At 37.4% G+C, this 24791-nt stretch overlaps 1 protein-coding gene across 11 annotated transcripts in view; it reads right to left on the reverse strand.

The window, feature by feature from the left end:
• RBMS1 (RNA binding motif single stranded interacting protein 1) overlaps positions 1 to 24791 on the reverse strand; it is a 147461-nt gene that overhangs the window by 12052 nt on the left and 110618 nt on the right. For 6 of the 11 annotated variants that reach the window (XM_075093286.1, XM_075093285.1, XM_075093292.1 and 3 more), the window contains 5 exons: positions 13502 to 13659; positions 10072 to 10151; positions 1364 to 1479; positions 436 to 485; positions 250 to 343 (listed from right to left, as the gene is read on the reverse strand). In XM_075093286.1, the coding sequence (XP_074949387.1) occupies positions 250 to 343; positions 436 to 485; positions 1364 to 1479; positions 10072 to 10151; positions 13502 to 13659 (498 nt within the window). The remainder of the gene's footprint in view (positions 1 to 249; positions 344 to 435; positions 486 to 1363; positions 1480 to 10071; positions 10152 to 13501; positions 13660 to 24791) is intronic. The other 5 variants (XM_075093288.1, XM_075093287.1, XM_075093294.1 and 2 more) reach the window with 1 other exon arrangement.

Here is a 24791-nt window from a genome sequence, read left to right on the forward strand (position 1 = left end):
AATACCTTAGCCATCAGTGCAAGTTAGAGACTTTGTTTTGCAAGACACCATGTATCTCATTGAATTGCTGTGCTTCCAGAAACAAACACATGTTTAGTTTTTAAAGGCTTTCATTTTCATACTGTACAGCGTGAAGAGGCCACTTCATTAATATGAAACATTATTGGAGAATTCATAAAAGCAGATGTAGCAATTGATAAATATATATAAGCTCCAATGAACCTTTTTAGCTAAGTTCTAAATACAAACCTGGTATGTGGAAACAGGAGAAGCAATATATGGTGTAATAGATGTCTGAGTGATCATTCTGTTCGCTGTAATACTGTAGGGTGACGGATAAAATCTAGAAAATACAGAAATATTTATTAAATGTCAGTTCTGTGCATCTTTCATAATGCAAACTTTTTTTTCTTAGTATGCCATTATTTAACATACCCATTTTGTAAAGCAGCTGTGGTTGGATCATACGTGAGTGTCATTCCAGCCTTTTTTTAAAAAAAAAAAAAAAGTGGAAAGAAAAAGTTGACAAAATTAATTTTGATTGTAAATTATTTTTCTTTTTTTAGTTGTATTATATTTAACTGAAAATTTGTATTGAAATAATTTATTACTAAGGGTTAGGGAAAGGTTAATTGACAGAAGTAATTAGATAGTGAAGACAGTCAGCAATATTGGCTGTGAGTCCAAGTTTCCAAGTTCCCAGCATGAGGAGGAACAAAATGCAACCTCTGAAATGCCTGGCTAAGAGAACGTGTGCGTTTGAGAGGCCAGGCATGAAGATGAATATGTTAGGGTGTTGTCTACAATATATTAACTCCAAGACTGAATGGGGAGTGCTGTTTTTCAGAAGATGCATTTGAATTTTCTTGTCTCAGATAATTGAGGTGTCTAGGCTTGCTAACCATAGTAAGTCTATGAAACTATTATCTTGAACATTAAAGATTAAAAAAGCTAGGACTAAAAAAAAAAATTAATGCTGCACTCACTGGTATACTATTTTAATCTTATGAAAGTGACGTGCATTTCAGTGCCACATAAATCAAAGGATTATTTACTACATGCAAATAAAGTTATGTTTCAGGTAGTTTTGCAATATGGGAAATATCTCAGGCATATTCCCGACCAAATTGAAGAAGATTCTATTGTTTGTTTTAATGAGGTAACACGTAGTGTTTCACATTTTGCCTTTTTTCCTCTTAAGAAAGATACATTTAAGTATTTTATAGAGTTGCAAATCGTCATGTAAGAGTGGCTTGCACATTTTTAATATGCCAAAGAGCCAAGCCAAGAAGTTCCAATGCCTATCATTTTCATAAGTATTCATTATTGTACACCCACACTAAAGCTTGAAGGGAGGACTTACAAGTCTCACCTCGCCTTCTCTGTGCCATGCTCTTCCATTCTGTATATATTTATTCTGATTCTGTCTCTTTTTCTGTCCTCCATCAGCAAACTTACACAATAAAGGTTCTGCAGGAACTGAGAAGGAAGAAGGAATATTAGTTGAAGTAGCATTCATACACAGGTGTTCAGTGCTCCAAATAAGGTACGGTTTTTAAGTTATATTCCTAATATGACAGTTAAATAAAATGGACGTGTACTACAGCATCGACGACTGTCTGCATAGGACGAAGACAGCTGCCACACACAAAGGGAGCATCTGGAATGCCTTGTATCTTTTATTTTAAACTACTGCTCTCAAACCCATTGGAAAAAAACACTGTGTATCCTGAGTACATGTCTGTTGGCCTGGGGATGAATGAGAACTGCCACCTGAATTCTAAGCTTTGCCTCTTAGGAGGTACATCTAAGAAGGGGGGAGCATAAATCTGGCCAAAGGCCTTTAATATATTCTCCCACCCTTTGGAGGTTTCAGTAATGTCCCAAAACTCAAATTGCTCTGCAACTTCCAGAAAAGCCAGAAGAGCTGGCACAGTACCTCCCACTCTAACCAGCAGGGTTGAGTGAGCAACCTTTATCTCTTGCCACCTTGCACAGAAAAAATGCCACAGCTGCCCATTCCCTTTTTATCTCTGTTCTATAAAGAACACACAATGCAAACAGAAATTCAAGATTTTTTTTAAAATCTTTTTGCTTGCATGCTGTCATGAAATAGTATTGCTGTACATTTTTTTCCCATAAGATAATCCTGACTGTGACTCCAATTTCTAATGTCTAAATTCAAGGAATGAAAAAGAAAAGTTTGCATAGTATTATTTCCCTATTACTACCTTAAACTGTAATAGTTTCTGAGCACCTATGGCTGAAGCACAGCTCTCCTGCATCACACCACACCCTCCCTAATCACAGGGTGGAAGCCCTGTTATGACTGGGACATGAACACTTCTCTGCCAATAATTCCTGACACATGAGCTGTCTAAGCTTTACCATGACACTCCTCCAGTCATTCACTATTTAGAAACACCTGCATGGGATATGGCTGGATCTGAAAACATGCAAGTTTCCAAATGCAGAGTAAACATGGGCTGGGAGAGCCACCCACAAAAAAACAACCCCAAGAAAAATTTTAGCATGTCTATATCATGCAACAAATCTCTTAGTATAACCATGGCCAGTGCTGATGTGCTCTTCACTCTGTCTGTATTTACAAAAGATGATTGGTATTGGAAACCTCAGAGATGTATAACCTGGCAAAGAGCCTGACTTTTAAACCATTGGCACAAAACTAACACTAATGGCCAAGTCACCCGTGGCTTTGGATGGCATACTTAAAACACCAGCTCTGGTTCCGCTGTGAAAATATCCCCTTCCAACGTGACACATTCTTTGACAGCCTTCTCTATAAAAGAGGGATGGACTGGGAGATAGAACTGGTATGTGGTTCCATGTCTCTTCTCCAACACTGACCACATATCCATCAAAGACTTATCCCTCTACCACCTGTGCGCTGTTATTCAGCAGTCAAATAACTTCAATATCAGAGAGCCAGACTTCAGTACTAAAGATGATACCTGATTTGATTTAAAATGTATTATCTTACAGAAAATTAGAATTCAAATCCTATAACCATAAAATAAACCAGGGAAAGGTTAGGCTAATGACACTGGAAAACGTATTGGAGACCTATGGGCAGTGGAGGAAATGCACAAGGAAATTAATAGAAACCCTATAAAACAGGACACAGAAACTGGACAACATTGTCTTAAATCTTGCATTTCTGAGGGGATTTTTGGCATTTCTAGAATTGAGTTTTGCTTTAGGGTATTCTATAATGAGAAAAAACTTCTGTCTAGGCATATTTGGGGCAAAAAAAAAGTACTATATCAATATGCTGATGGATAATTTGATGTTACTTTATATACAAGCTAAATCCCAATAACCCTGGTCATATCACACAGCATTTTAATCCACATACAGTTCTGTTGAAATAAAAGGAGTTAATCTCAGATGATGTTATTCAATATGGGTAAAATCTAATTTTACTCTGTGTGTGTGTGTCTGTGTCTGTGTGTGAGTGTGAGAGTGTGTGAGTGTGAGAGTGTGTGTATCTCTAGCTACTTATAAATTTTTGGATACAGTGAAAAGAAACTGGCAGGAGAATGGCTTATAAAGACATCAGAAAATACCTAGTGGTTTCTAGCCCTGTGATTCTGTATTACAGCACTCACAGGTAGCAAATACTTTATTTGAAGCTGCATTATGCTTCCATTAAAAATCCCCATAGTGAATTGTACAAAACTTTTGTGAAAGTGTTATTTGTGCTTACATTTCCCTTCGTCTCAAGATGTTTTTTTTAAAAAGTCAGAGTAAACCTGTCCAACTGTTTCAATTAAGTGTTCATAAAAATCTATTTTAAGAATATGATTTTTTTTTCAGTAGATAACCAAAACCAGCTAAATCTTAAATGATGAAACATTTTCTATGGTGCATTGGCAACACTCTCCCAATAAATGTAAAAAGATAAAGAAAAAATGGACAAAGAATTATCCACATGTATTGGATTTTGCATATGTTCTATCCAAATCCTGGAGGAAAAAAAAAAAATTCAAAAGGCATTAATTTGTGATTTGCCAGAAGTTGGTGCTCCATCTTACTGAACACAGATCTGGCCATGGGAACCCTTGTTTTTCTGACCTTCCAGCTCCTCACTATGTCCATAGATGAAGACAAATGCTGTGAAAGCTCCAACTCACATTAAAAAAAAAACCAAACGAACAAACAAAAAAACCCAAACAACACAACACCCACAAATGAAGCAGACCATCTACTTAATATCGCCAACTGCTATGAGGAGGCTCTATAGCATTCGCCTTCCCTGATTCCAGTTCAAGATCTGAATGCTGATAGAGGGTACTGCTGCAATTGAAAGCCTAACTGCAATTTTTGGCTGCTCTTCCCTGCATGTGACCTGAGTACTACTGTCTTCATTGATTCAAAAATGACTGATGGTCATTAGAAGGAGAGTCCTGAGGAGGAGATAAACCTTCATGGCAGCCAAGTATGATCTGTTGTTCCCCCTCCCACCGAAGAATGAACATAGCCCTTACTCTCTTCAAGATTAAATCTAAAATTCATTTCTTCAGCTTATCTTTCCTCATAATTTTCACAAATATGTATGGTATTCTCTCACACATAGAAACATGTATATTATACATGTTTGTCTGTGTGTGTGTAAACAAAAAACTTCAATAAGCCCTACAGCCCAGTCAAGCAATCTTTTTTGTGGTCCAGGGAGAGTAGTTTTTATTGTTTAATTGTTGGGAAGTGTGCAGGCCCAGTGATGAAGGGGTTCATTAATCATTCAGTAACTTTTCTGTTTGTGCAAGACAGAAAGGCATAGTATAAATATTCAGAGTTGCATTCACAGCTGTGATAGCTTACGTAAAAGGCTATGACTTATAGTGGATTTATGCTTCTGTAGCTAAGACACCATGTTTAAAATGCCCACTCTACTGACATCTAATGAAAACCAACGGACACTCTGAATGGTTTTTAGATGTCTGTTGAGCTGCTGCCACAGAGGCATTCCATAAACGTGAGTTTTTCTGTGCTTTAACAGCAGGTCAGTGCACTAAAACCTGGCTGTGAGAAGTGCTGACCATCTCCTCCTGCCCTGAATGACCCTTCTCTAGGACTAATGTTTTTACAGAAGAAAGATGTGGATGTAGTCCAGAGAGTAAATACTTCCTTGTCATACACACGTGCACATGTATACATTAGAATTCAGTCTCCATTTGTTCAGTATCTACCCAAATATGTACCAGGCAGTGCTATAAATGCAAGAACAAAACTGATGTTCTTATAGTTGGACTTTGTGTTTACACCCTTGACTTTACATGGCTATTTTTATCAGATTTTCAGTAAACCCTGCTTTCAGATGTTAAAAAAAAGACAACAAAACAGTTTTAAAATACTATTCTTTAATCAGTTTTCAATTAAACTGCATCTTTTAGTGACTTTCATTGCTTATTTTCTAGTGTCAAAGCATATGAGCCTAATGAATTCTGACATTAAAACATCACTTAAATGATAGAGCAAGCCTGTACAGCTAGAAGCTTTTTTCCAAAGCTGTGGGAATTAATAAAAGAAGTTGTCTCAGTAGCTTTATATGCTTAAAGAGAAATTAAATGTATATTCTTCACCATCCTAACCTTCACTTAAACAGAGTGCTCAGGGTTACATTTCTTTAATAATTTACACTGGGTTTAATAATTTGTCACAGGACTATATTTTGAGCAGTTTTAAGTAGTATTTTTCTTTTCTATTCCAATGTTGCTTCTTAAAGCTAAGCAGTAATTACAAACTATGAGAATTAGAGCAGTAAAAGCTTCTAATCTCCAAACGAATGGGTAAAGTCTTGGTTCCTCTGCCTTCAGTGTGACAAGCAGGAGTAACACCAGCACTGTGACCTCTTGAAACCCTTTAGCAGTGGTTTTCAGAATGTGGTTCATGGATTATTCGTAAAGCATCTGTGAAAGATAACTACGAAATGTGAGTTTATGGACAAACGGCTTAAATTAACTACACAGAGATCTGCAGAGCTGGATATTTTGTAAGCAAATAGAAAAAGCTCGAAACTGACTGCCACAAGGGTAACTACTTCAAGGCTCTATTTTCACTGCTCTCCTGCACTAGAAAGATGTCCAAGATCAGAATAATTTCAGACAGTAGTGTCTACCACACCCGGTGGACCTCTTCCCAGTCTACAGTCAAGAGCACAGGCAGGAGCAGGGCTCTCACACCTCTCTTAGATTCTGTTTTAGGGAGGAAATTGGAGTGACCAATATCTTTACCATAAATGGGAAGAGGATTGTGGGTCATGGATAACCTATGATTTTGGGGTCACCACCATAATCCACCATTCCTGAAGCAAAACCAGTATAGGCTGCTCAGCAAAAATGCTCTCTACCTTACACCCATTAAAACAAAATCACTTATTTTTCAGTTAAAAAAAAAGTATTAAATAATCCATAAAGCCTATAAAAAACGCATCAAGCTTTTGTAACTTTAACTTCTATATTTGTCATTTTAAATTTAAAAGAGACAAATACACTGACTTACACATACCTTATGTATTCTACAGCACAACTGCTTTATGCAATTATTTATATAATTATTCTCATGTATCATCATGCAGCTACATGCTGCTGTGATAGGGAGGAGATGCCTTTCATGATTTTGCCCAGCAGATTACTTCTACAATTGTTACGGGTCCAACACAAGACAAAGACAGCGAACATTAAGTATCTCCTTTAGGTGAGGGAGGCTAAGTGCTGCTCTGTCCTCACTATTCATCTTCTGTGTCCTGCCTCCTTACGCTAGTCTAGTCTCTGTTTCCTCAAATTCATGTCATGAGGTTCATGTTTCACATGACAATAGAAAAGCTTTAAATCACATTATTCCCTGAAAACAAAAAAATCTTTAAAAAGTAGAACTAAATGCCGAAGTTATTTCAAGGTTATAGCAATCATGTAACAAACATACAGTTGAGAAGAGAATTAAATACAAAAATCAAAGTCCTGAGAGAAATAGACAGAAAGTCATAGTCCATAAAACAGAGCAAACTATTACAATAACTTACATAACAGAAGTACAAACCCCAACTAGAACAAACGGTGAAACTAATAGACCACTCCTAGGAGTTTCAGGATTATACCTGCTTGCAGCACATTTAAAATTGCTCTCTGAGCTAACCTTCCTCCTTCCTGGCTGAAGACAAACAAGGACACATTAAATATTAAATATATTTCATTAACCTAATATGGAGCAGGGTGATAAAGCCTAAACAGTTTGTTACATCTGGGTTCAGCTTGCTCAGTGCCCACTCACCCACTCAATTCCACAGTCGATGCTTTTGTGACAACCCTGCCCTACCCTTGGCCTTCTCGGATTCACAGAAGTTCTTCTGTTCTGTCTTCTCACGTTCCAGAGGAGGTTTCACCTATGCTTCCTATAACTCTGTTTAACCCATTCTTCCATTTAAACCCAAACTTAGTTAAAATAACAAAGCTGCATTATGAAAGCATGTTTTTGTTGAACAGATGTTCTTCCTCCCACACCTATTTCATTACAAGCCCATTTCTCCTACCCTCCTCATCCTGATAACAGTGTTTTTATAGCCAGCTGCCTTTGCTGATTTTAGCCAAGTTTCTAGGACACAATGTTTTAATTTAAACATAGTTCCAGTTTTACAATTTTATTTTGTGTGTATTTGAACCTGCTCCTCCATAATCCCAAAGGATGCTAATCTATTGCAAAACATTTTCCCAACCTTTGTTTGTCCAAGAGCTTTCCCAGTACATCCACTTTTCTCTGTGCAGGTAGTCCAAGACCACAGTTGCCCTGTGACTCTGCCCCACTTCTTGGCAGACTGCAACATATTATTATGTATAAGCTGTATCCTCTAATAAGATGGCATTATCAGACACGTGCTTGCTATGTGGTAAGGAACTCCAGGAAGAACTTGAACTCCATAAAAACCCTTCCAAGGAGCAAGACCACTTCACAGCACCAGCATGGAAAAACAGAGTTGGGGCTGTACCCTATACAACAAAATTGACAGCATTTAATAAACAAGGTTTTCACGACTCCCTTATGCATCTACTTATCTGTTGTATTTTTCAGCGTCATGGAGGGTGTGACTCATCTCACTTAACTGACTTTCAGACATTTAGAGTTATCTATTTCTGAGCAACTCATCTAGGCACTCTTTATAACCGCAAGGACAGCTGACAGCAAAGATACATCAGTCTCTGGAGGTGTCTGCTTCTTTACCTGTTTTAGACAGAGAGCCTAGAAAACTACTTTGCCAAGTAAGCATTAAAAGTTAAAGTCCGTGAGGTGGATTACATCTTGAGACCCCTCTTTAGTTTCCACTTTCTGACAATCGCTATTTCTGTGCAAATTCCTTGTCCCTAATTAATCACGCTTTTCTGGCAAATGTTTTCCACCACACTGCAGAAATTGTTCTTACAATTCCATGGAGCAACTTTTTACTTCTACCTGGATGAGCCTGATCATATAAGGGTGCAACTCCAGGTTCAGCAATGGCCCACCAGAGACAGAGCATGATTAGCAATGACAAGCTTGACAGCTCGTTCATAGAGAACAGGATAATGCAAGTGAAAATATAAAGGAACAAACTAAAAAGCACTAATAGGAGGTTCTGTTACAGTTTTTTTTACTGACCGTAATTGAATAGAAACCCCTATATGCTAATCTGAACTCTTGGTTTCTCCATACTTTTAATTATGTCCAAGCCATAGCAGCACTATAAAAACTAATCACAGAGGGTGGATCAGAGCTCCGTCAGCATTCAGAGAAAATCATTCCATGATCTCCTTGCCTCTAAAGGGACTTTTCATCTCATAAAACACAGATTGCTAAATATATGAAATATAAAAGTAAATGTTACAGCCCCTACGTATAATGAAGTTTTAACTAAATAATCTCGGCAATTAATACCAATGCAAAGGGTCCGCAAAAGCCAAGCCAGGGAAGTCAAAGCCCTGTGTTAGATTAGTGGTGGTGAAGGGAGTGGCTTCCTGTACTCTGAAGCAGCTTTCCATCCCTACCACAGCACAGACTGCCTCAAACTGGAGCAGACTTTCAGGGATGAGGCATGTATGTAGTTTTACTAAACAAGCTGCATTCTCACCTGCCTGACGAAGGCTGCTTTCCTCCTCCTCAGTGTCAGGGTCTGGCTGCGGAGAACATTTCACCAGTGGGATAAAGGTGGCTTCAACCACCACATCAACCATGTAATTTGTAAAATTCCCACTTGGGATTCTCAATAAAATGGTTACTGGAAGCTGCCTGGAATGTCAGGCATCTAATTCTTTCCTCCTTTATTGTCCAATGTTCTTTCTATTTTACTCTGCTGCTCTTAATTTCCTTTCCTCATTTTTAAGTGTTTATGGAATATACATTTTTGTCTCTTCGAAACAGTGCTGACAAGGCAAGCAAACTGATGAGGAACTTGGTGCAACAACAAAATTGCACTACACAGCTTCTCTGCATTTTGCCTTGCACAATATTTCTAGAATTAGCGGTCTCCGCTGATGACCTTCCATCTTCCTGAAGAACCTCAAAGCCTTGAGTCACAGAGCTTCCCAATGAACAAAAGTGCCTGCCACTCAGGCACTGCTGCAGGATCTATTTTTTTCTAATCAAATCTTTTTTTTCTTAAAATTACTTCCAAAAAAATCACCAACAGATGGCAAAAGTAGTCCATTTTTTGCCTCTCAAAAAACAGTTGTCCACAGACTATCAGCCGAATTCTGTGCTGATACACATACAACACATACTGGTCTCCTGACTTCAACCGGGACTACGTGGGATGTAAATTTGAGCATAGCTGGCTTAAGGCATCTTAGCTGCTTGTCTATTTGCTAGGAGAGAACACTACTAGACTCCTAGAAAAGGTTTACAATCAAAAGTGATATACTGTGTTCCAGGTGAGCAAGTATTACAGCCATCCAACAAGACACGGTTTAATTTTAAAAAGCTTGCCTCTGAATGAGAAGCCAGATACAACAATCAGCTTAACAGGCTTCTACTATGTAAGCAGTAACCCATTCATACGTCTTGTTAGAAATATATGCAACATACCAGAAACTCCTGCTGGTGCCTTTATGAATTTTCCATTAAAATGAGCAATCACTGCTTCACATTTTTCTGTTGACTCCATTCTAAAAAAATAAAGAATAATTTCAATAAATTAAACAGTCATTCAGATTCCCATGTTTGTGATTATTTTAAGCATATGTCTTGTTTTTTCTTGCTTCACTTCTGCGGCTTGCTTTCCCACTTGTAAAATAGAGAGAATGTTTTCTAAGAACACACAACTTCAGAAAGGTAAAACTAAACTCAGTTAACATTTAATGCACTCTAAGGCCAAAGTTAGTGCCAAACTGCAAATACAAAAACCCCGTATTTACTTAGAAATTAGGCAGAACATAAGTTGGACAGCTATAGTACAAAGTACTGCTGTCTTGAAGGAAGCAGAAAGGCTGATCCACAATCATTCACAACTGAACCCTTAGTGTCCATGAGACCTACAACAAGTGTTAATGCCACTTTTGACAGAGGATTCTCAAGTGTCTGTACAGTTTAAGAGTAATAAACTCAAATATAAACATGCCTGACCGCATGACCAAACTGCCTTTGCAGCTTCTAGCTTACATGTATCGGCCCAACTAAATGATGTTCCTGCCTCTTATTTAATTGCCTCCAAGTTACCTTTGAAACAGAAACCAATAACAGAATAGATGTGACAGCTACTAAGAATTTACCCAGCATCCTGAACAGGTTTGTGCACTTACGTTGTCAAAACTAGTCTTAATAGGCTGGGTGGACTACTGGTGAGCTAGTGCTAGTCTGGGAGTGGCTCTGTAGGTTGCTGCTACATCCTTACATTGCAATGTAGATGTGTTGGTCCCAACTGTTGCAACGGATGACTGAGAGATGCAAATATAACAAATTTATTTTAAAAGAAGAATATATTTTACAGCTGTCTGCGAGACGATATTTGGGTAATGTTCCAAATTTTCTTCTCATTTGTTCATTAAGTTCTGTAATTCAGATCCACAAACTAGGCCAATGGCCTCAGCAGCAAAGAAGCAGTACTAAAAATTCTAAAAATTACTAAGTCGTGGTACCTTTTTAATTCTGATAGCCTTTCTGCACAGGCTGACAAAATATAGTCATAGACAACAAGTAAAATCATCAAAATGCCAGACTGAACAAGAAGTTTTCTTCATGATTTCAAAAATAACTTCTGAAAATTTTCTAGAAGTTCTGGATTGTTGGATCTCCACCAGAAGTCGTCTCATTTTTTGGTCTCATATGAAACAAACAATATAATTTCGCTTCAGACTCAAGTCTGGACTTGATAAAATCTATTACCCCTTATTAACCTAATAAAATGCTCCCAAAGGCAAGAAATTAAAATCTTTATTTAATGTCTAAATGTTTCTTGGACAATTTTAACTTTAACTACTATTTATCCAAAAATGTTCTAATACCTGCCTTGCAGAAGGGGAGAAATTTTGGTTACGTTTGACAGCAACAGCTTATTCTATAAATCGTGTACAATATATGTACGAGAATAAAAATATGTATATGAAAATAACTCCATATTTATGTATATATAAAAAATACAATGTATAATACAGAACCTATTGAGAAAATACTTTAATTTCTTTTAAGGTCTTTAATACAAGCAACGTTTTGGATACACACAAGTCTTTTTGGACATTTACATACAACTCGAGAACTCTTCTGGCTATATTAGAATAAAAACATTCCTAAAATACCACTGATTCAAGGTAGAGTTATTCAAGGTAGATTTGGTAAGCAAGTTTAGAGAGAAAAGAATGAAGAAATTCATAAGGCCTACTACATTTTAGCTGGGATGTTACTGTGAAAGCTGCATTCAAGCCAGTACCAGTATTTTTCAAAATTAGTAAATATAAACTTTTGGATATATATTGCTTTTAAGTCATCCAAAAACACATACACACATTCTGCGTACACTTGTATGGAGTTCACACTCAAACAATCATGCATATGCTTAAATGAAAAAAATACAAGTGTATGAATGAAATAAAACACCCAATTAAATTTACACCAAACATATTACAAATACTTATCGATTTATTAATTTAGAGGAGATGGGAAGAAATTTTGGTAGAAACCAAACTTGCTGTTTTTGCATGGTTAAATACAGAAATATCATCCCACTGTTTCTAATTTTGTTCCTTTATTGTATCTTCTTGAAACTGGACAGTCTGCCAAGCAAATAATTGGGGGGGTGGATGGGATTTAAAAAAAAAAAAAAAAACCAACAAAAAAAAAACCACAAAAAACTCACAGTGCCATGAACTCCCAACGGCCAATGCTCAATCCCTAAAAATTTTGGCTTCATCAGGAGATGTGATTTGTTCAGTTCTCTTCTGTGCACTAATTTTAGATTCTGCTATTTGTTCAAGTACAGAGCTATTGTAATATTGGCTGAACAGCTGAATTACTGGAATTTGACTGTTGACAGAAATTTTAACAACATATTTTGAGAATCCCAATTCTTTGCTCAAAGCATGTCCTTATTTTTGTAATAGAAATCTCCAATCTAAAGCCTCCGAATTTTGATTGCCATACTAGGTTTAAAGCAGGACTTAAACGAGAGAGAGAGAAAAATATTAGAAAGTCACAAGAAAAGGCTTTGATAAAGAGAGTCCAAAACAAATAATGGAATTAACTAGAGAAAAAGTAGACTCACATAGACAGAATATTTGGGACGTGTCTACTAATTTATGGAAAATACTTGTTCTTGTTGATTTGGGAGAGGTATTTGACCAAGCTGTCAAATATGTTAAGGTGAGATTTACTGTAAGTGAATAAAAATATTTTCTTTCCCAGATGACAACATGTGAATGAGCCAGAAAAGTCAAAGGGCTGACATTCAAAGGGCAACAAGGAGTTGATTTTCGGAGGGGAGGGAGAGAAAGGGAGGGAGAGAAAGGGAGGGAGAGAAAGGGAGGGAGAGAAAGGGAGGGAGAGAAAGGGAGGGAGAGAAAGGGAGGGAGAGAAAGGGAGGGAGAGAAAGGGAGGGAGAGAAAGGGAGGGAGAGAAAGAGTGTGTGTCTGTGTTCTTCCCTATGGTCTCCTGTCTCAAATTCAAGTCTCAAAAGCCAGAAATGTTGCAGAAGCTTCTGTGAAGCGCTGCATAACTCTTGCTTACTGGTTCAGGGTTACAGGAGAAAGGAGAAGTACAGAGAAGAAGCAGCAGCGATGGAGAGTGAACTCTTATTCTAGGTAGTCATCCAATAAGAGCAACGGATTCAGAGATTTAGCCATCTAAGCAAGATGAGACACTGCTATATTTGTTTTATCAAAGGAAGACTTAACAAACCCTCCATCTAGATGTCCCTTTCTTTAAAAAGCTTGCTCATTTTCAATAATTTCTGCCTTTTCTTCTTATTCCTAACTTTTAATTAAAAAAAGGAAAAAAGATGCCAGCATGGTTAATGCCACTGGAGTACCTTGCAAAGCCAACACCACGGCTTGTCCCACTCGAGTCCCGCAGTATCCTCGTAGAGATAACCTGCCCAAACGGTTTAAGCATGTTTTCAAGCTCCTGCTCATCCATTGAAAGCGGCAAATTGGAAATGTATAAGTTAGTCGGATCTTGTTCTTGTTGCTGAAAGAGAATTAAAAACAATTGTTATTGTTGTTGCCACTGCAAATACGTTTTGAATGTAAAATATAACAACAATTATATATAACTACTGGTACAGATTTTTACTTCTCAGATCCCTTTCTAAAGGCTGCTCTTCCCTAGTATTAGTGACCTCCATCTTCTGTCACTGTATACAGCATTCCTGAGAAAAGCTCCCCTCCTGCTATTATGCTGACAACGACATTTTTAAGTGGAGATAAAGGTGAATAATTGACCAGTTCATAGTCAGTGTTACAACTTTGTTTCAGATTTTTCTGAAAGAAAAAAAGAAAGCAAAAACAAGATAAAGGAAATAAATTAACAGACAAGGAAATACAAGACTGGTGTAATGTACAGCCAGATGCAAATTAAAAAGAGAAAAAGATCAGAACGACAATTTGAAAACAATACAGGGGAAAAAAGGAGACAATGCATGTAATATTATGTACATTGCCAAAATACTACCACAAGAATAGGCTGATACACACAGAAATGAGTGGGACACTGTCTTCTCCCACACGTGGACATTTTTGAATTTTCATCAAACTTTTACAGGCATTCAGACAATACAGTCTTCCAAACACTTTCTCTAGAAACAGACAAAATGGCAGAGGAGGGCAGGCAGGAGCTGAGCAATTCAGGAGGAGACAAACAGTGTCACATTTTTGCCATTCCCCTGACCTTAGGCTATCTGCTTTGTGTGATCTACATATGTACCATGAAATTCCATCTCAATCAAAGAAACATTTTTGTTGAAATTGATTGTTTCCAGTGTTTGTCTACAGATTCTCCAGCTGTGGTTAGGGAGCATCTCTTGCATCTCTCTCGTACTGCTAATTGCTGGCCATTCTCTGTGATGAAATACTTTCTGAATCTACGCAGATCTATATGACTTGGCCCTTATAGTCGTGCAAAACCTCGATGTCGTCACTGTGGCTTCCTGCATAGACCTAAGTCTCTGCAAGATGCATTATATTCAGTAGAATTTTTTTGGTATTAGGAATACATGATCTGAAACAAATACAATTTTGTTGGCATAATCCTCAGTGCATTTTCATTCTGTACAATAGGGCTAACTGACTTACAGGGAAGTTTGAATCAAACCAGAAAACAAAACCCAAAACTAGAACACTTTCCTACTGGAATTAAAGCATTTATTAAAGTGATTATACCTGTATGGGTGGTGATACCTTCTTATGCAGATTAGACATCAATTTGTCCTTTAGCTGCCCTTATGTTAATAACATCTCCCTACCTTTGGTAGTATGTTGCGTAATTTAATAATTTGCTATCCTGGATCTCACCTCTCAGTTGGGGTTGGTTTTCCCTAGGACAAATACCAGGAAAGTAGTGGGGGCTGGGAAGGGAGGTCACGCCTTTTAGGAACAGATATTAATTCTCATGTCCCAAAACCTATTGAAACTTAAAAAATTCTATGTTTATGGACCTTCACTATTGCATTTTCACCCCAAGTCTCACATTCATTTAGAAGGGGCTTTCAAATTTTCTGTAAAGGTTTTTGAGAAACTTCAGCATCAGTGGACCTATAAAAGGGAAATATGTTCCCATTACATCTTCCTGATCTGCACTCTATGCTGCTGATACAATTGCAATTCCTAGCAATACTGAAATCCCACACACCTTACAAAATACAAACTTTTCCAAGTGTTTTCCTAGTCAGTCCCTTTACAGGCCATTACAAATGGCATGGGACTACCATGTATGTTTTATCTTGTGTTACCTAGTGGGAATATCCCCCCTCCCAAAATAATACTGAATCTATACAGTACACATAGAAGTTTGTGATTTAAATTATCTTAGAATATCTGACTTCTCTTTCATATTAGAAAAATCAGCAGAAAGAAAAGACAATGAACTTAATTCACTTAGAGGCCAGAGCTGATATTAATATTCATTACTGGCCAGTGCTCAACCATGAGGGGAAACCTATGTTACAGTAGTTACATCTTTGACATACAGTTCAAATTTCCTTTGGTAGGAATGTGAGAGGAAGACAGCCTTCACGTTTTTAGAATTAGTTTGTTACTTAGATTGTATTTGCCAATTTTTTTTTTGCATCTTGAGTTATGTAGGCTTATTCCTTCTTTAATGAATACTACTAGCAAAAGCTTTATAGGAGGTTTTAGCCATAGGCATCACAAAATTGCATTGGTAGCTATAGCATTATTTCCTGAAACTCCAGATAGTGTTTGAAAGGAAAAATTCGTATTTTTTACTTTTTATTATAAGCTGTAAAATATATTGCACTCAAATATCCTAAACTTCCCTAAATAACCTAAAGCAGTACACAAGCTGGAAAACCAGACCCTTTGCATATTTTCATCTAATTTGCTAATGTTTTTATTCTGTAACAACAGAAACTCTGAATTATATAAAATTGTTCCCATTAAAAAGCCTAACAACATTTGGAAAGATAAAAAAGGCCTCATTTTCTTCACACTAAAAAAAAAATAATGTAATTTACATGCAAAAAAGAAATACTTACCTTCAGAAACACGTAATAGAGAAAAAAATTCGGTCAACTGCAGAATGTCAGAGCAATCTGCTTTATTTAGGTAACTGGGAATATCACATTCCCCTTCTCTTGGGTTCCTATTCCAGCCTAGGGGGTTACCATGCTTTTCCATTATACAGGCAGTGTATTCAGGATGAGAAATCATGAGCTTTCTTTGCCAAAAGGGACACAAAGACCTAAAGACCTACTGCAATTCACTTGTAACACATTAAGATCTTCCTCCATACCTGCTGGGAAGCACAATTCTGGTACCTATCCACCTAGCAGAGAAAACTTCATGCCATAAAATCATGTAACAATATCGTTAGAGAAGGGAATGCTCAACTTTGAAAGAGTATTAGCGACTCTACCACTAATCCATAGTGTTTGAAGATACTTCTACATATGTCCATAGCTAGAACCGGTAAAGAAGGCAGACATGGAAAAAAAAAAAGCCAACAGATATGGATGTCATACTGAAATCCTGGAATATGAGTTGAAATTTCATTCATCTGTAATTCTCCCAAAACAAAATAGTTGAAATGCCAACAAACACAGCCCACAGTGCACCAGGCTTGTATCTGCACTGCAGGTGCAAACCCACAGCCACCCTGGGGAGCAGCAGCAGTTCAGCTGTAAGGACAAATCATAGAATCACAGAATATCTCAAGTTGGAAGGGATCCATAAAGACCGTTGAGTCCAACTAGGTCAGAACACATTAATTTAATCCACTTCTTCACTTTGCAGGGAAAAAAAAAAAAAAAAAAAGGACTGCCACTGGTTCTGAAAAGAGCTCATTTAGAATACTAAGATAATAGTGTTGGAGTAGTCCTAAAGCAAGACTGACCTCTTCCTAGACTGTATGTGGCATTTTATACAGTTTGGCAGCAGAAAAAATGATACTTATTAATGTACAAAACACCTCCTTCTCTTCCTGTTAATTACTTGCGTCACCATGCAGCTTCTGTCATCTCCACAAGAGTACTAAACCTTAAAACAGCTATCTGGGTATGTTTTGGGCTATCATAAGCAGCAAGTCATTTCCTTCCCCTTAGAACATGCACGATTTCCAAGCTGACTTCCAAACGGCAACCACAACTAGGACTCCCCATCCATCTTTAGCCTGTCTTACACAAAAGGCACCATACAAACAGATGTTTGCTTTTATACAAGGTTTTGGCACGGAAAATGGTTACACAGTTAAAAGGTCAGGAAGTTAGGAGAGACACAAACTTTAACTCGTCCCTCTGTCTCTCTGGCAAGCAGCAGTTTAATAGTGTTCTGTGACTTACTTCCTTACCGAAACCTGCCTCACCATAGTGTAATTCACGTGGTTATTACAGTTCTGTTTCAGAAGAGAAAAATAATTCCTCTTTTATCTAAGTTTCTAATTTTTATTCTGGAATTCAGCAAAAAAGTGAAACTGGCAAAAATGTCTGCAAACATAACGACTCAGCTCAAACCTTGCCTATACACTGTAATTGGTCTAAGTGCTTTCAAAGATAGGGTTTTTCCCATGCTTAAAATCCATTAAATCTTATAAGCTGCTTTCACCTTAGAAATCTTAAATCTTTTTAAATTATTTGTACCATTTTATGGGAATGATCAAAAAGAATTACTGAAGTCAGTGGAAAGCTTCCTACTTTAGGGCAGCAAGCTAACATTAAAACATAAATCACTAAACCGTTGAGATTTTTTAAAAATTCTACACGATTTAGGAAACTGCTTAATTTGAGAATCTTCATATCTCATGCAGGGTTATCCTCAGTTATCAAAACTTTCAGCAGGTCCTGAAAGACACTGAAAGCTCTCAGTATTTGCAGATTATGCGCAGTGTCAGGAAAACTGTGGGCTGCTGTGAGTATCTGTATTACCAGGGAAGCTAGGAAGTCTTATTTCTAGCAATTCACATCAGCAAGTTTCTGTCAGTCTTTTCTCACCAAACACCTTTAGCTACAGCTCCAGAACTTCTCCAGCAGAAAACAGTAATACAAAAGATACAGAACAGTGCTCTTGCAGATTGACGCACTTCTTATTCCCCAAAAGCACTTACAGCACTAACTTAATAAGCTGACTACAAGATACAGTATTTCTCATAAAAAGGATAAGAATAATCAACTGCTGATGCTCATTTCTGTAGAAAAGTGGTGATCAGGAGTCCTACATAATGCAAAATGCTCTACCATCATCTGAAAGAAATTAACAAAAACCTCCCTGTGCGTGTGGAACTGTTCCTAAATTGCAAGCAAGAAACTTGGCAAAATGATAAGACATCTGTTTTCTCTTGCTCTGTGTAAGGTCAGAGCAAGCAGATAGCCATTCAGGAACATGTGACTAGGCACTGCTCACAGCATGGAAGATCCTCTGGCTGATAGGGAAGGGACTAAATGCTTGTCTGCCTTCATATAGAAACTACTTTAAAATTTACAGTTGGCCCATGTCTCGCTGAAATATGTTTTAGCCACAGTTTTAATACCGTCTGACCACAGACTGTGAACAAGACAGTTCAGTGGAAAAATCACTACCATAATCTTCACTTGTTCTCCAGAATTGCATAAACACTATATATGATTAATAAGCTAAACATTTAAATTCATTTTCACAGGCACATCTGTAACTACAAAGAGGAATAAGAACTGCATGAAAAGGAATTTGTAACTACAATAAGCATTGTGTTCAAGTTTCCAATCAGACTATCCCTGCAATTATACATTCACTTTTTATTCCTTAGCTTTTTTGCTTTCCCTTTGCTAGACGGGCACCAAGGCACTCCCTGGGAGTTCTGCATGTTGCTCATGGTTGCCACCATTTTCAACAGAAAGCTGAACAAGCCCACCAGAGTTCATAACAGGGCACTTGGACCCCAGTCTGAACAAGCTCCAGCACTGCTTAGCAACTGAGATAAGAATTCTCTGGACTGAAGCTGTGTACTCAGTGGAAGTGGTTGTTAGCTGTCCTATTTAATGCAAATGCAATTCCTGAAACGGTGGTCATTTAGCCCCCAGGTAACCAAACTCAGCTTACCTTTGATTTGTTTTATAAGGACTTTTAAGAACTTTTACAAATAGATTGGTTATATTTAGTTAAAATAGTCTATTAGAGCAGGATTTAATACTATTGCCTACAGAAAGTACTACAAACTATGTAAAAAGAAAACTTTTCTTACAAGACAGTTGTTAAAAACTGCTGCAGAAATCTGCTTGAGTTAGCTCCTGTTTGCCTGTCATCTGTTCTTTGGCATTCAGAAGCCCAGATGCAGAATAAAAAAAAAATTGGAATATGCCTACCTTCTCCAGTTAGATTAAGTGCACTAGCTACCATGGTAACCTATGCTTATTTTCTTACTTTACTCTGTAGGAATGAAAACTGATTTAATTCTCCAGAAGGTTGCCACAGTGAAGACAAGTACAAAAAGCAATACATTATCAAAAGTCATAGAAGTTAACTGTTTCTCATTTTTTCTAACTCAAAACCATGTTCTTCACCAGCAACATAAAGGAAGACTGCCTTTAATACATTATGTTTAACAGTTGTGGAAAAGCCTTGATTTCTATTACAGAGATGAGGACAAATGGCTAAGCAGCCTTTTCCTCCCAAAACCTCCATTCCTGCCGCGCAGTTCACACTTCATAATAGTGTGGCAGTTCATCTTTTTCAAATATGCTTGGAAAAAAGTCACCTCAAGTTTAGAATATTAAAAAACTGCTCCTGCACTGAAATTAATTGAAAAGAAAGATAAAGCTACCAGCACATGGGAGTGCTCCATAGTTCTGCCTGTGCAACCATTAGTAAAAGATACAAAGATTACAAATTCATGTCACCTCTGGGTTTTAGACTAACTTAAAACCCACCCCCACCCAATGAGTTTCAGAGAGTTTTGTCTGTTGCTTTGAAGGCCCACAGACTGCTCCAGAAAACCGAAATTGTAACTTAAGAAAGGTGAAAGAGTTGGTATATGATGGTACAACATACTTTGCATTGTTACCACATCACAGGCATCCTTCTGACACAATTTGAATAAGAAACAATTCTGAAGATGACCCTAGTTTTTTTGCACAAGCCTAAAATATCTGAAAATATTTATCGATTTGTTAATGTGACAGCTAACACAATATAAGCAGGAGCATACTTAATTGTGTCAGTGGAAGTGAAAACTTTAAGGAGCAGGACATTATAACATTATGAATCTGAGGCCCTAAGTCCTAAAAATGTGTGACTGTGGGGAAATCTTTGAATGGATAAACAATGAGTCTTCTCCCCAAAACACACATTAGTACATGGAACAGCATTCCTTGGCTCAAATTAATGAGTTCCATTGACCACAGAAATCCTCTACTTCCATGGGTTCTATTATAAGTGGCATACATTTACTAAAGGTAAGTTTGTACTTCCGTTAAAAAAAAACCAACCAAAAAAAAAAAAAAAACAAACAAAAAAAAAAACACAAACAAAAAAAAAACCAAAAAACCCCAAACAAATCACAAAAACAACCGTGGACTGGAAAAGAATGAATATCATTTAAGTTATAAATGATCTTGACAATCTTATAGCAAAGTCGTACATACAGAAGAGAGAACAGAGGAGACATGAAGGAAGGCAAGGTCTTCAACAACATAAAATCTGGAGGAGTTGGCTCATTCAGTCTGTAGCAATCGTGTTGGACTCGGATGGTTACATCATTTTAAAGGGAGGACACTACACTAATTTTAAGGACAGGGCTGAAATACAATTGTGAGAACACTGGAACGTATGTTAATTCTTCTCGTGATGCTCAAAGTACATTACAGGCTCTTTGCAGAAAGTGGTAACTCCATACATTGAACAGTTTTAGTAGATGGAACCTTTTCACTGTATTATCTCAGGATTCTGTTATTCTACCATGAGCTAGGCAATAAGGCCACAAAAATGTCACTGCCACACCAGGAAAGAAGTTGTTCAGCACTTGATGAACTCTGAGCTGCCACAGCCAGGGTGGTATTCTAGCTGCCTTGTGTATATCTCTACATTGCTGTCAGTACAATACAGAAATTCTCTAGCTGACTTCAATCTGGGCTGCAAACACAATCATTCTCCTGCTCGCTTAAGTTTTCTAGATAGAGAGATGAGAAGAACTGTGTTTTGTTAGCCATTCTTATTCAGTAGTTCTTCTTTACCTTTTATAATTACACATCAGTTTATGTCCAGAAGAATCAAATTCAACTTTTCACTTAAAGTGCCACTTTTCCAATCATCTGAAACAGTTACTTCAGTCACTACAGTTGAACTTAGTTGAATACCACTTGATGAGAGAGATTTTTGCTTGACACTGACTCAAATGTATTCTGTTAAGTTCAAGGTCAAAAACCTATGAGGATTTAGGTGACATATCTCCATAACATTTAGACCTCACCATCTCAAATGCCCCTTACAGATTCTCAGTTTTTAAAAATCTCCATTCAAAATGCCAATATAGAGTAGAGTTTGTGTGCATCTATCTTCCTAAACGAAGTCATTTGCTGTCTGCTCTGAACAGCGTAGAAACCTACAGTTATCTCACTGATTTTACCTGTGGGGTGGGGGGAAAAGGAGAGAGACATTTCTCAGAAAATTCATTCTGACAGCAACTGTAACAAATTTTCTAACAAAGAAAACGGGCAGCACTTTCCACTACTACTACTACTCTTACCTAAGAATGCACAGCTCTGCAAAATCAGAGCTTTTGAACTTATTATTGGTTTATTATCACAGCAGTCCTCTAGGAGCAAGGACAATAAACTAATTAGATTGAAGAAATTTCAAGAAATTAAAATTAATGAAAATAAAAATTAGACACTCAGCCAGTTACTAACTAGCTTAGAAATAACAGTACTCTTGCAACATATGTATCTGCTCTTTCTGTACCTTATCTCTGTAGTAAGAGATAAGGAATTGGCAAGCCAGCTACCACTAGAGCGAACATCATCTCCTGATCCCTTTCCACAGCCACTTGTACACACTGAAAAAGAGGACTGACAAAGTGAACACTGGCAATACTCAATGTGAAGAGAGGAGAGGGGCATTACCATTAGCCCATTACCTCCATTTTAAATTTCAGTCCAAAAGCTACTCTCATCCCCTGGACATGCAATATCATCTTATGTAAGCTCTCATCAGCATTATCTGACCAACAGGAATCATTGGAGGCATTTCCATTTCAGTGGAAGATACTGTTAACCAGCACAGAGCAAAAGACTTCAAGTTGCTTCGTCTTAGTCAAGTGTTCCCAATTCACATCTCAGAAAGGGCAGAATAACTGAAGACATGTTTCGTAAGCCATGGTCTGACACTGGGTACCTTCACTCACACTATCATCATGACGTCTCCCAAGACAGGGCGACTTCTCCACAAAAAGTGACCTCCCGGAACAGGTTTGGCAGGATGGGACCTGAAGCCATGTCTCGGGCCGCAGGCCCTCCCAGTCCTGTCAACAGTGGACAAGACTGTATTTTGCTGGAGTCAGGTCAACTTGAAAGCAGACTTCTGAGTACAGCATGATCTTACCCCATGGATACAAAAAGCTCACAAAGTCAAATATTTGATGTTATCTCTACAAAACAAAGATTTTAATATGTATAATCTGAACCACTTCTACTAAACTAGGATTTGTAGATGGTCTTGGCAATGCAAGTGATTTTTCACTCACTGACATACAGCCATGGCAGGACACCGCAAAAAGGGGTTTACGGCAGCCACAGTGAGAACAAGACTTCAGCAATAATGTTTTCCTTCCCCTTCAGCTGCTGCAGGTCAGGGACTACCACCATTTCTGGGAGGAGGGTGAGAATACTGAGAAGCTGTGCTGCTGGCTGACATCCTGGACACAGCGTAATAACAACACCTTCCTACGGACAAACCATGCAGACAGGCATTTATTTCTCTTTGGAACTGAAGCAGTTGTAGTGGTCTGTGAGGAAATCCATCGGCCAGACAGCTCAGAAACTGTCCTCCAAATCTTTCTCTGTGACCTTCAGGCTAAAGTCTGAACAGTTTCACTGCAAGACCACCACTTCATGGCACAGGTAGTAACATGCAAAAGGATAAAATATTAAATACACAAACACAAGTAAGCCTTTATAGCATCTTGCATGTGAAGAGTCTGATTTGCTAATCTTGCTAAAACAACTGTAAGTGACTGGCAATTCCCAGTTTGGAGCATCCAAGTGGAGATAGGATTTTTTCAGACAAAAAGAAAGCAGCACTGCCCAGGAAAGGAAAAAAAAACAAACAAACCAAACCAAAACAAAAAGAATCCAGTGGCTCAAAATAGATAAAAATCAAAGCACTCAAACTCTTAGTCACTTGTGACTGTTTGTTGTGGTACTGTTCATTGTGTTGGGCTTTTTTAACAATTCAAACACTCTTTCCATGTTAAGAAGCAGAACAAGAAGTTTCACTGGAATACAGACTTTGTAGTTACAGATTTCTCACAGGTCACCAGGCTTGACACAGTGTCAGAAAAATCAATCAAAACTGTCGGGTATATGGTGCACATTTTTTCATTAATGCTAACAGAAAGAAATATTAGCAATATTGCAACTAACTGTCAGAGGAAATGAGTCAGAAAAATATACTATGGGGAAAATTAAGAAACTATTCATTAGATTACCAGATTACTAGAGCTCCTCCATCTACTCATGATGACAAATAAATCAAACAAAAATTCATTAGCAAAACAAATTTACATGACTTCACATTCTCTCTTCTCTCCTCCTATCTAGATGTCATATCCATAAGATGGCAGAGACTTTGAAAAATCTGGTGTATATTTTGAAGTGATTACCTAAAACCTAAAGATTAATCGAAACGTCTTTATTAAGTATACATAAAGCCTTGTAAAAAGAAAAAAAAAACCCAAACAACTGTTTTCCAGTAAGCATGTATGCTTGTGTCATGGCTGTAATGAAACATGCATTAAGTATGAAACATATGGTTTCCATTTTATTGCCCTGGAAACCATGCAAAGACATTTTATGTTGTTAGCTTAACTGTTCTCCTCAGCTGAGAAGCTGTGGAAAATATCTCATCTGAAAAAAATCTGTACCTAATGGATAACTATAAAAGATTTGCTAGATATGTGGCAGACTACTAAAAAAAAAAGTCTCTGAGATTACTATTTAATTACTGGATTTTTTTTTTTTAAATTAGAATATAATTTTCAAACTCAGAAAAATTTGCTGTAACAGGTACCACAGATTATATGAACAGATTATACTGGTAATATTTTCTTTATTTAATAAATCTGTAGTGGTGTTTATGGCACTCTATTGGAACCAGGCCATCTGACCTAACAAGAATGCATGACAAAATCATTACTAATGTATCATCTCCCTGGTTTTATAGATTTGAGAAATGTCCTATGCCGAAAGAATGCTGCTCTGAAGATCACTTTCGGCTAATAACCTGATTAAGAGGCAAGGATCAGTAAAAATGAGACAAAAAGAAGAAAGATCCCATTTCTTTTTAATAATGCTTGGGTTTGTCCTGATGTAGAAATAGGTTGTTGAAGAGCTGACTAAGAATTTCAAGACACCTATCATGAATGCTCAGATTTAAATTTTACTTGCATTAACAGAAGATGTA

The sequence above is a fragment of the Phalacrocorax aristotelis genome, chromosome 5 (assembly GCF_949628215.1).
Source record: "Phalacrocorax aristotelis chromosome 5, bGulAri2.1, whole genome shotgun sequence".
In the NCBI taxonomy this organism is placed as follows: domain Eukaryota; kingdom Metazoa; phylum Chordata; class Aves; order Suliformes; family Phalacrocoracidae; genus Phalacrocorax; species Phalacrocorax aristotelis.